The sequence below is a fragment of the Solanum verrucosum genome, unplaced genomic scaffold (genome assembly GCF_900185275.1).
Source record: "Solanum verrucosum unplaced genomic scaffold, falcon-dt-bn FXZP01000080.1, whole genome shotgun sequence".
In the NCBI taxonomy this organism is placed as follows: domain Eukaryota; kingdom Viridiplantae; phylum Streptophyta; class Magnoliopsida; order Solanales; family Solanaceae; genus Solanum; species Solanum verrucosum.
Genome location: NW_026020097.1, coordinates 130,388 through 143,132, shown reverse-complemented (window position 1 = coordinate 143,132; position 12,745 = coordinate 130,388). Strand labels below are relative to the sequence as shown.

Sequence of the window (12,745 nt, the reverse complement as noted above, 5' to 3'; positions counted from 1 at the left end):
ATAAATATACCCCCCCCCCCCCCCCCTACAATATTATAACTAGAAATGTTTATCTCAAAAAACTTGTTGTTTTATAAATCATATTTTTTTAATAAATGAGGGACCCAAAATATTATTCTCTCTAACTACAAGTTCATATAAATCCAATAAGTGGTTTTGAGTTTAGTTGAGAAAGGCAATCAAGTAGTAGTAGTTGTCAAGCGATTTAAATGTTAGAAGAGGAAATTGGGGCATAATGTTTATGCCTTTTCTTTACTTGGGTTAATCAAACTAGTTTCAACGTCAATAATTTGTCGGCACCATTTTCTTCTCCATTAAATTATCTACATGTTTTTTTTCCTAGTTAGGGGCGAAAAAAATCAGAGAAGAAATTATAAGGTAAAATATTGAATTTTTAATAATAAAGTGAAGTTCAGATAACTAATTAATCAATTGATTAAATAAGATTTCTCAAATCATGTATAAATTTGCATATAGATTCATAGAGTTCGGAGTCAAAAGGGTCACTTTTTTCTTCCAAAATGCATAAAGGACAGCTGATTTTTAAAAAATACCAAAACGGAAAAATCAGTGGTGGAGCAGCGATATCCTTTCTCAATTTAAACCTCGTTAACGCCGTGCAAAAAATTGCTTTCTTGAAATCGCGGCATGGGCAGCGATTTCATAAAAATAATTTTTTTAAAAATTAAAATCGTTGCGAGGGCCGAGATTTCCGAGAGATTTTTTTTAAAATTTTAAATCACTGTTGGGGTAGCGATTTCATCAAATATATGATATATATATTCTTCATAATTGCTGCATTTCCACAAAAAAAAAAATTCTCCATTTAGCCAAAACCCCTCTTTCTTTTTTCTGTGTTAAAAGAAAGAGAGTTGCAGAATCTCAAGCTTTCATCTTTACTAGTTTTCTCTTGCTCGGTAAGTCTTTGTTTCCTTCATATGTGATTGTTATGGTTGCTTGAAGGTGGGATGTTAAATGAAAATTGTTGTATGTTATTAAAAAAAAAAAATTGATGAAATTGCTGACCCAAACAGTGAGGAAATAAAAAAAAAATCTAATGAAATCATTTTAAGAAAACATTTTTTTTGCACGGCGTTAACAGTGTTAAATTTAACCAAGGATATCGCTGTCCCGTCAACGATTTGTCCGTTTTGATATTTTAAAAGAATTAGTGGTCCTTTATGCATTTTGAAAAAAAAAAAGTGACCCTTTTGACTCCAGACTTTAGATTCATACTTATCTTTTTTATCGTTACACATGTCTATATTATATGTTTATATTTACATGTATCATTGAAAATTTTGGGAGATATTTCTCTTTTATAATTTTAGTTTTTTTAAAGTTTTTTTGTCTTTTAAAAGAGGTCTTTATTTTTAGGCTCAAGATATTTTTATTTTTATAAATAGAAGATCTTTATTTTTACACTTAAAAAAATTAAAGAAACCATTTTCATTTATTCAAATTGTAAAAGATCTCGTTTTCTCATTTCTTTTTGCATGAATCACTTATAATAGAAAAATGGTTGTCTTTTCACCTATTTCCATCCACCCGTTCCATTTTATTACCTCCGTTTACTTCTATTCATCATACTAAATATATATTTTCATTTTAAAAATATTTTTTTTCATGTTTTACTTTTAAAGTTAATTATTCATTTCTCAAATTATTTTCATGACCTTAGACTATTAAATATCAATTAATTTGAATATGGTGGAAAAATATTCATATCAATTTGAGAAATGAATTTTAAAAAATTACCGTACATAACATTTTAAAATATGAAAAGATTTTGATGTTTCAGAATATGCTAAAATAAATGATCTTTTGAATAAAGAGTACACCTTTGTGATTTTTTGTCAAAAAAGTGAAACCCAAAATAGGTAGAAATATTGATAGTGTTATGAAACATTTGGCAAATAAAAAAATATGTGATTAAAAAGAAAAAAAATATGTCATATAAATTGAGACAAATTAAAGGGATATTTTTTTTAAAGAATATGCAAAATTCAATCTAAACAAGTAAAAGTGAATCTAAAGAATACTTATTGACTTTTACATTAAAAATATATTTCCCTTTTCCCTTTATTCATTTTAGCAAATCAAAAGAGACTTACCATTTTCTTTCAAATCATTAAACACTTAAATTTCTATATCATAGTTAATAAAATTAATTTAATAAAATAAATTCTTATTATTTTTCTAAATATTCATGTCAACATGGGCAAATAAAAAACGAAGGAAAGAAATAAATGATAAACTCAGAGGCCTAAATCTTTTTTGGGAATTCACTAGATATAAAAAAAATTTAACATATATACATGGGGATGAAAATTAATGATAACATTAACCTCAAAGTTAAAGAACAAAAAAAGGAAAATAAAATAATTTAATACTTTTGACCAAGTGGTGACACATGGATGCAAATTTTCCATACCAAAATGCTAGGAAAAAGACTAGAAAAAGCAAAAGAGGACCAGAAGTTGCTTCATCCCTAAAAATTGGTGGACTTGTCTTTCTTAGTCTAGTCAACCACCAGCCTAATTGATGTGCAATTTTATGTTTAAACACATATAAATTGTTGGGGGTGGGATTGAGGGGGGGGGGGGTTGATTGGACTAAGAATATTAATTGTTAAATGTTAAGTTAGACCTTTAGTGAACAAGAAGGGTTGTGGTGGAGTGGTAAGTACTCCTTCATCTTTAACCAAGAGGTCTCGGGTTCGAGTTCCCTTGGGTAAGGAGTCGCTTTTGTTAGGGATCACTTTACCCCAATGTGAGACTTTCTGGCGCAATTGACTAATTGACTAAGACAATTGTCATGATCAGAAAGCTTGAATACATGAAAATCAACTCTGAAATAAATTAAATGTAAAAATAAAAAATGGACAAAGTTTAAATGCAAGGAACAAGATTATATTTATATCGTTCGTTATAATCGTTTACAAGTAAACCAAGTTAAAAGAATGAACTATATACTGTATCTTTATAACTAAACAATGGGTATGTATAAGTTTTATTTTTTTGGGGGGAATATTTTAATTACAATATGTGCATAGAAATATATACCCTGGTGAAAAAAGAGAAAACAAAAAACAAAAGAAGAGGAAAAAAAATGCAAATAGATTATGAGTCAGCCTCAACCTTATTTGTTGGACCAATACCAACTTGTAACCATTGTGAATGATTAGCTGAACTAGTATTGATATCATTTAGATCACTTAGTTTTGCTAACCTCAACTTACTATCTGCTTCATCATCATCTTCTACATTGATTTGTGTTGCATTATCTTGACGGACATTGTTGTTTTTGTCAGTATTGTTATTGTTGTTGTTCTTGTTCTTGAAGTTGTCATCCTCGTTTTCTTCGCGGGGTTGATCATTATTGTTGTGGTGAACAACATCATCTTTTGTTTCTTTTTTTGTATGATCACTATTTGTACTACTCCATGGATGCATGTGTATATCTGTGGAGACCTCAAAGGGATTGATTATTTTCCAAGGTTCTTGCGTTATTCTTGACATGTTTTGATCATTTGGTGGAATGTTAAGATCCAATGGATCTTGATTCTCCAATGTTGATCTTTCATTAATTTGCTTAAGGGGATTGTGAAAATGAAATTTTGGTGTGAAGATAGAGGAATCTTGAGAGTTAGAAGTGATCCAATGACACCTTTTGTGGCCACCTAAAGCTTGTCCTGTTGAGAAAACTCTATGGCATATTGAACATTCATGTACTTTTGATTTTTTTCTTGAAGCTCCTGTTAATGAGGACCCTTGTTCAAATTGGTAATTATAAGATGATGACTTTGAACCTTTAAAGTAATTATCTTGATGATCATGTGTATTATTATCATCTAATTGATCTTGTTTGGCTGCATAACATCCTTTAACCTTCTTGTGACTTGCCCTATGCCCACCTAGGGCTTGGTGAGAATTGAATACTTTCTTGCATGCTTTACATTCAAATAATCCTTTGGGAGCCACTTTAGCCTTGTCCAAACTAGGTAAGATGAAAAAGTCACTTTTTCTATAATGTTCGAGATCTTTGTCTTGGTTCATGAGGCCGGAAGTACTAAGGTAGGTCATTATAGGGTTCCGCTTCTCCTCGTCTTTACTAGCAGAGGCGCATGACTCTTCTGGCTCGATGGTTAATGGGTCCACCCTTGAATTAGCTAAATCTATAAGCCATTTTGCAAGAAGAAGATCTTCTTGTTCACTTGAATAAGTATTATTAGTATTATAAGATGAAGTAAAAGTTCCAACTTTAGTCCTCAAGGACCTTTTCCTTTTAGACCAACCATAACCTTTTCTTTCACCAATATTATATTCCTCACCATCAGAACAAGGTGATGATACCAAGGAATGATCATCATAAGCATCATCAGAGCCACAATATTTACCATGTTCAAGAAAAGATTTCCATGACAAGAATTCTTTTCCACAATTTTCACATATCCTAGTGCTCTTTAACCTATTAGGGTTTGCTCTTAATTGGTACATCCTCTTATTATCACCATGGTTTTGTTCCCAATCACTAGCTTCTTCATCATCATCATCATCATCCATATTTGCTCTATCATCTCCAATACCATGAGCTCTCATATGTCCACCTAGAGCTCTCCCACACATGAAACCCTTCTTGCAAACTCTACAATAATGCTTAAAACTTGGCTTTTGTTCTTCATCAACACAAGCCATGACTATAACAAAAAAAAGACCTTAACACTAGTTAATTTAGTCAACTATGTGTAAGAAATTAAAAGACAATATAAAGAAGAAAAGTGAGAGTGAATTATTATGAGGATAATTAATATGGATAAAGAAAACAAGAAAAGTTGCATGGGTTGCTGTTCTTGTTATTATTATTAGTAGAAGTTGTTGTGGGCTTGTAGGGTGAAAAGAAAGTTAGTCCTATTTTTTAGTTAGAGCCAATGGTTTAATTTGTTTGTGTGAGGAGAGGAAAATAGGAGTTCGAGTGGGAGTGAGGGAGTGAAGGTGACAAGTGGAAGGAAGGGAAAAAGCCCTTTTAAAAAAAAATAAAAATTCCTTTTTAGCTCAAGAAAATTGATAGATTTTTCTATACACTTTAGTGTTGGGAGCTAAAATTATCCATCAATTCCATATTAGTTGCAATATTTCGCTCTTGAGTGCTAATTTAACTAATTTTCAGTTATATTGAATCTTGTCATGTCTTGCTTCTCGAAAATTAATTTAACTAATTTTTAGAGTAAAATTGGATCCATCTGTCCCATATTAGTTGTCATGTTTCATTTTTCGAGAGTTATTTTGACTGATCTTTAAAGTTAAATTGGATTAAATTAATTTAATATTTTAAAGTTACAACTAAAATATTCAAAATACCATATAAAAAAAACAATATATATTACAATTTTCTTATATCAATATGATTTTTAAAAATATCTCATAATATTGAACAAATATGGTTTGACTCTATTACTAGTACCACTAATATCCTCAAGCGTTCTCCTAGTATCTCGGTTGGTTATATTTATTTCTTTTTAAAAAAAAAAAAAAATCACACAAAGAATTGATATTGAGACTATGATTTTTATTTTTGAAAGTTAAATTATATATACTAACAAAGTAAATTTTATGTCACTATAGTTTAATCTAAGTATTGTGCACTATCGGTGTAATTAATTTGCACAATTAGATAAAAAAAAATGTTTAATTAGTAAGATGAAATATTTAAAGGAAAAATCACCTCATATATCTATTTAAGGCTTAATATTACAGCCTTTAGATGTACTTTTTTTATATTACTACTTATAACAGTTTAATTACAAATATTAACAGATTAGTTTCAATTTATTTTATTTAATTAATTAGTTATTATTTTTATAATTACATTATAATTAATAAGTAAGAGGTCATTATCTCTTCCACCATTTTAGGGATAACATTAATATAAGAGAATCAATTGTCATTATCTTTTCCACCATTTTAGGGGATTTTTTTCCAGATTTCACACAACAACCCCCACCTTCCTCTTTTACCCACACGTAAATCCCACACCCCCACCCCCACGTTTCTCTTTTACAGAGAACTAACTTTTTCTCTCTCACCATCTTCAACGTTCGTCTTCTTCATTCAAAAAGAAAATCAGTAGAACTCCCACATGTATATGATTTAATGGTGGGATGAGATCTACACATGAAGAATGTTGAAATTCCTGCAAAGTGTGGTTCCTCTCAGTCGAAGGATCAAAAAGAGAAAAAAAACGAAGCAAAGAAAATGGTGAGTCCGGTAAATCAAAAGGGAAAGAAGAGGAAGGGGAAAATTGTAGAAATCCCTTTTGATTCGAATTTTGATTTTGTTAGTGAAATAAAAAAGAAAAAAAAGCAACAAATGTAGAAATTGCTCAATCTTCAAAACCATCAACAAGAAGAACAACAAAAAAGAAGGAATCAGAAATTCAAATATCCAAAAAAGGCAAAAAATTAGTGATTTTTTTGCTAAAAATATCACATTATGCTTATTGTTGTTTCGAAACTTTTGTTTGGGTGAAACTTGTACGAAATGTGAATAATATTTATATGAATCTCACTTTAATATATGATTTTGGGATATTATATGAAATGTGATATAATATTGGTATGCAAATGGTATGAATTGTGTTTTGACATTGGTTTGTAAGTGGTTTGATATCAGTAGCCCAATGGTATGAGTTGTTAAATTGGTATGCAAATGGTATGAATTGTTAAATTACTCTGTTTTGTATGAATTATGACTAATATTGATATGAAATTGAGATTTTTTCTAATAGGAAGGTTTCTTTTTCAATTTCTTCATTAATGTATTTAAATTTTTAACATTGGTATGAAAATGGTATAAAATGATTTTTCTTTCAAATTTTTTTCAGTGATTGTGGTTTGTACACGTGTCTATTTGTTGAATACATCAGTAATGGAGTTTTTGATATGCGTTCTGTTGATATCGATGCAAAGTACCATCGTCAAAGGTATGCCACAATCATATGGCATTATGGAAAAACAAAGAATGATGATGGCGCGATCAGTGAGAGTGAAGTAACTGGCACTGTTGCTAGCAAATTTGATGGACCCCGCATAACAAAAGAACATGCTTCGAATACCAGCAGTTATCCCACACCAAGACCACGGAGATCAAATTTGAGATAGTTGATTGCAACTTAGACTTTTTAGAATTACAAGTTTTTTTTTACTTTTGGACGATATTTTTGTGTTTGTTACAGCTTTAAGTATTTGATATATATAATATCCACTATTTTATTTCAAAAAGATACCAATTACATATGAATTCCAGATTGACTATTGTAATCGCAGGATACTAGTTATATACAGACTGCATTCCAAATGGATACACCATTCTAAAGATAAATTACACATTGACTATAATAATTATCGGGATAACAGTTATATACAAAATGCATACAAATTGGATTCAACATTTAGAGTTTATGATTTTACAATGTCTTATTAACTAGAAGGAAATCATACTACTAATTTAGAGTTCATGAACTAACTCTGACTTATAATTGGTATCCAAAATGTACACCTTTGGCATCCAAATTCATACTCTAACACAAAAAAATAAAAAAATAAAAAATAAATGAAGTTGGTATCCAACATGTATAAATACCTTGTATAAACGATTATGCCAATGTAAAATAGTGATAATTGTATTTTGTAACAACCTCAATTACATTTTTGTTTTACATTTTTGTCATCCCGGATAATTTACAACCTAATTGTAAGTTATATTGTCTTAACAAGCGTGGATTAAGTATTTTTAAAGATGTATGAAATTGTATACAATCTGTATAAATACTGGAATAAACGAATCTTACAATTTAAAATAGAGATCATTAAATGTTGCACCAACATCAATTACATCTGGTTTTACTTTGTTTTTTGAAAATGGATAAAATAAGACTTTTTAATTAATTTTAACAGATTAGAGTGAATTAAGGAAAACAAATATTCCTAATTAGTTTGAATCTCCTAAATTTATGCTAATTAAAAATTATCATCAATCAATTCAAATTTAATTAATACATCTATTTCCATTTTTTCAGTTTTTTTCTTTATTATTTCTAATTCAGTTTTTTTTTTAATTTTCGTTTATCTTTTTTTTTTTAATTTTTTCCAATTAATAAAAACATTTCTTTTTTTTGTAAATTTGTTATAACCTGAAATTTTTAATGCTATAGCTTGAAAGTCTAAATCTACCGTTATAGCTTGAAAATAGTACTATAATATATGTCATATATGAAATTTACACATATTTAAATAAAATAATCCCCACGGATATTATGAAGAATTTTACTTGGGATCATGGTAAATATTGTGAAGGGGCATGCATCGAGCGGGTCAATGATGTACATACTCAAGGCCCAATTGGAAAGAAATAGTAATGGGCCTTAGAAGCACAACTTTGCATTCTTCCCTCATATGCCCCAATTATAAGATATATTTTTTTATGGACAAATTGCTTAACTACACTCCTTTACTTACCTTAATATCCATTTATCCCTACTTATTTTAAAATTTTCAAAAATCCCTTATTTATCTATGTATCCCGTGCACAACGCTATGTATCCCGCTATGTGGAATGTATCAAATGTTGTGTATCCCGTGCACAATGCTATGTATCCTGCATGTATCCCGTGCACAACGCTATGTATCCCACTATGTGGAATGTATCAAACCTAATGTATCCCGTGCACAACGCTATGTATCCCGCTATGTGGAATGTATCAAACCTAATGTATCCCGTGCACAACGCTATGTATCCCGCAAACATCAGTTTTAAGGGATTTTTGGTAAATAAAAAACTAGAAGGGATAGGATGTTATTTAGTACTTATAATATGTTATTCCTATAATTTATACATTTTTTATTTGAATTTTAACATGAGCATATAATTCTTGAAAATTAAGTCTAAAAAAATCATATAACGCATAGACATCAAAATTCAAATGACATGTTAAAAGATTATTGCACTCCTAATTAAAATCGTAACGAATAATAACGGATTGAGCGAAATGGGCTAACTGGCTAAGTACTTAATTAATGTCAATAATAATTGTATAAATTGTAGGAACCATATATTATAAGTACTAAATAACATCCTATCCCTTCTACTTTTCTATTTACCAAAAATCCCTTAAAAATGATGTTTGCGGGATACATAGCGTTGTGCACGGGATACATTAGGTTTGATACATTCCACATAGCAGGATACATAGCGTTGTGCACGGAATACATAGCGTTTGATACATTCCACATAGCGGGATACATAGCGTTGTGCACGGGATACATGTGGGATACATAGGTAAATAAGGAATTTTTGAAATAAATAGGGATAAGTGGATATTAAGGTAAGTAAAGGAGTGTAGTTAAGTAATTTGTCCATAATTCTTCCTAGGGCACTCTATCGAAGTACATATGTTCTACTAGATTTATTTAAGACCCATGTCATCTATCATATATATATTTTTCTTAATTCACTTTCAATTCGTGGTCAATACTTCAACTTTAGTGACGACTCCATAATCATAACTCCTCCTTATATTACAAATTCCATTCTCAATTTATTGACTTTATTAGAGTTAAAAGCCATAAGTTTTGAAAATCCTAACTTATTATTTTTGACTTGTTTTTATTATTTTAACTTAAAACTAAGTGTTTATAAATATTTTTTAAAAGTTATCCAAATAATTCAAAACTACTTTAAAACTATTTTGGCTTAAAAAATAAAATAAGTCAATCTAAACAGGCTCTATGAATAACCAGGCTTAAAGAGATAATTTAAATATTCATTCCACACAAATTGTAGTAATTTAATAGAGCCTCATAAATTTTAAATCGTATAGAATATTAACAAAATTTTTACAGGGTGTAACATATATAATGTACATATTCATATTATATATATATATATATAGTGATTATATTGGCTAAAAGTTGTAAAAAAAATTAAGATGTTTTTTTAATCGTGGATCTTGTTAGATTATTGTTTCGTATAAAAATCTCGGGTATTCCTTTTTATTTTTCTAATTTTACGAGGGACGCACATTAAGTGATAACAAGAAGAAAAAAAAAAGTAGGGAAAAATAATCCTAAACGACAAGTTTATTAAATTCATAAAAGGAGAACATTCAAGATCATATTTTGTGACATTCAAGAACATAATTTTTATTTTTCTCTTCATCAATATTATTAATCTAACTTGAATGTAGTTTTATTTTCTGAGTTTACATTCAATAAATACTATACGAACTAAAAATTGACATTAGACCAATAAGTGCGTCCAGGCTGCCATCCCACAGGAATAACATTAGTAACAGTAAGTTTCTTGTTTGACCCACTTGTAAGCCTAGTTGAATATGGAGCTGGCTGTGCTGAAGGATTAATATTAATACTCCATGTTGCACCAAATACATGATTCGCTCTTATCGCTTGATTTGATCTTGCTGGTAAGAATTCGACTAAACTAAGATCACCGTCTCCATTTTGAAACTCAACATTTACTGATAAGAAATTCGGGTTTGAACCTAGGTCCACCTTGAACCCGATTTTCCAGTTATTGTAATCACATGGCACCCTGTAATATGTTATAACATGTTATCGAACATTAAATATATATATAGTAACTGATAAATGTTTTTTAGTACGTACGTACGTACCTTTGGTAAGAAATTGGGATATTTCCTATATTACGTAACGCATTAGCTTGACCGGGTTTGGCTAAAGCACCCATTGCGGTTCCACTTAAATCAAAATGAAAAGCACCTGAACAACCAGGGCATTCATCTGTAATGGTTACAGTTACTGGTCTTCCTGAGCAAGGGCCTAGACTACATAAAACCTATAATTTCACCATGTATTAGGGTAATTTATCGAACAAATATATACTGAGAGTGTGATTTGTAAATTGTAACATGTTTTGTATGGTTAGTTTCATTAATATTAAAAATAAACTAAATAATAATGGGTTGATGGGAAGAATTCCACATCGGACCAGGACGAGATTTCTGGTCATGTTAATTTAGGTATTGGGCCTTACTCATATACCTTAAAATTATCCCAAGTCTTATTAATCTCGTTTCGATCCGATGAGGGATGCTTTTCATTAACAAAAGAGTATAATATATGTATATATGTATATAGACCTGGTAACAAGATCCACAGCCAAAGCCTTCCTTAAAAAGAGGACCATTTCCAGCAGATACAAAGGAATTAAAAGGGGGTTTTGATACAGCATCTGTAAATCCACAAGCTCCTCCATCTAATAACATGACAAAAAAAAAAACAATAATTAAATAATGCATGTATTTGTCAATATACAAAATTAAGTAATCACAAATTTAAATTAAAACAAACCAATATTATTCAATTTAATTAACTAATTAATTAAAGAAAACAATGTGATCAATTAGTGCAAAACATTTTACTAGTAGAGTAGCATAATTAATTAATTAATTAATTACCAGATCCTGCTCCAGTTGGAGGGCCATAAAATGTTGCTACTGCTGGTTGAAAACTAGCTATAGAAGCATTGAGTGATTTAACATGTGCACAAGTGCAATATTGAAGCAAACATAGAGCTAAAAAAGTGAAAATGATAACATTATAACCCATGCTTGATTAATAATTACTAGAAAGAATTATAGTTTACTGTCCTTAATCTTTTTTAGTACTAATTTTTGCTTGGAGAAACACTATGGTATTGATGCTCTTTTTATAGTGGATAAAAATATATCTCTTACCAAAAAATTAAGGAAAACGATATCCAAAAGATTTTAATGATCCTCCATTTTATAATACAATATTATATTATATTGTACTATAACTAATTACCAAAAAAATTATAGCTCTTGATTGATATTTAGTCAGTACTTAAAGAGCTCTTCTACCAAGTTACAATTACAATAGGCAGGAAGATCTTTGCAAAAATAATAGGTTGGTTCATTAAGGGAGTATATCTTCTTACTATTTCACATGATCAAATGTTATCTCATTCGCTTGCCGTTATTATTTGATATATCTTTACCTATTAACTTCTTAAACGATCGATTATAGCATAATAATTATATTACAAATATATGGCAGCATTAACTCGTTATCAATTATCACATACAAAATGTTGACTTAATCTCAAATAGCCAATTCTAAAATATAAGAAAATCAATCATTTATATATATATGTGTGTGTATTCTTTAAATACAAAAGCTTATACCATACATATACTATAAATATATATTTAATAAACTTTCTTTTCTACAAAAAATGCTTTCAATATAATATCCCATAAATTTATAATAATAATAGTAATAATAAAAAAAAAAATTGGTTTGCTACAAATTATATTTATACCATAAAAATTAGAGATTATAATTATATTTTTCTGATTCTTTAAAATGGCTATATACTTCAAAATAAAATTAAAAAAATCTTTCGAAGTGATTTATCAGAGGCCCATTAGCTACTTGGGCAGTTGGACGATAAACCCATTCTATTGTGTTATTAATGGGCCTGATGGACATTATTAGGATCTGGATCGGTATTCAAAGTTTAGACATGTCATTATGTGAATTACGTAATGATAATTATTGTTAGTTCATTAGTCTGATATTTTCACCCTAAATTCCACCATAGTAGCTAATTTTCGATAAGCAAGAAAAAAAACAAGGAGATTATTTTTAATGTACTAGTGTAACATATGATACGAGAATATGAGA

At 29.4% G+C, this 12,745-nt stretch overlaps 2 protein-coding genes across 2 annotated transcripts; both read right to left on the bottom strand.

Moving 5' to 3' along the window:
* Nucleotides 1-3,032: 3,032 nt before the first annotated feature.
* LOC125824813 (zinc finger protein ZAT4-like) lies at nucleotides 3,033-4,865 on the bottom strand. Its single transcript, XM_049504164.1, has one exon. The coding sequence runs from the start codon at nucleotides 4,695-4,697 to the stop codon at nucleotides 3,123-3,125; it is 1,575 nt and encodes a 524-aa protein (XP_049360121.1). The 5' UTR covers nucleotides 4,698-4,865; the 3' UTR covers nucleotides 3,033-3,122.
* A 5,417-nt stretch (nucleotides 4,866-10,282) lies between these two features.
* Nucleotides 10,283-11,644, bottom strand: LOC125824843 (expansin-B15-like). Its single transcript, XM_049504197.1, has 4 exons — nucleotides 11,494-11,644; nucleotides 11,176-11,291; nucleotides 10,690-10,871; nucleotides 10,283-10,607 (listed from the first exon to the last, which is right to left on the bottom strand). Exons 1-4 carry the CDS (start codon nucleotides 11,642-11,644, stop codon nucleotides 10,283-10,285), a joined length of 774 nt encoding a protein of 257 aa, XP_049360154.1.
* Between the last annotated feature and the right edge of the window lie 1,101 nt (nucleotides 11,645-12,745).

Excerpts from the sequence above, each read along its gene's own strand:
- LOC125824813 (XM_049504164.1), bottom strand. The coding sequence starts at position 4,697 with ATGGCTTGTGTTGATGAAGAACAAAAGCCAAGTTTTAAGCATTATTGT.
- LOC125824843 (XM_049504197.1), bottom strand. The coding sequence starts at position 11,644 with ATGGGTTATAATGTTATCATTTTCACTTTTTTAGCTCTATGTTTGCTT. Across the intron at positions 10,872-11,175 it reads GCTGTGGATCTTGTTACCAG|GTTTTATGTAGTCTAGGCCC; the intron begins GTCTATATACAT and ends GTGAAATTATAG. Across the intron at positions 10,608-10,689 it reads ATCCCAATTTCTTACCAAAG|GGTGCCATGTGATTACAATA; the intron begins GTACGTACGTAC and ends AACATATTACAG.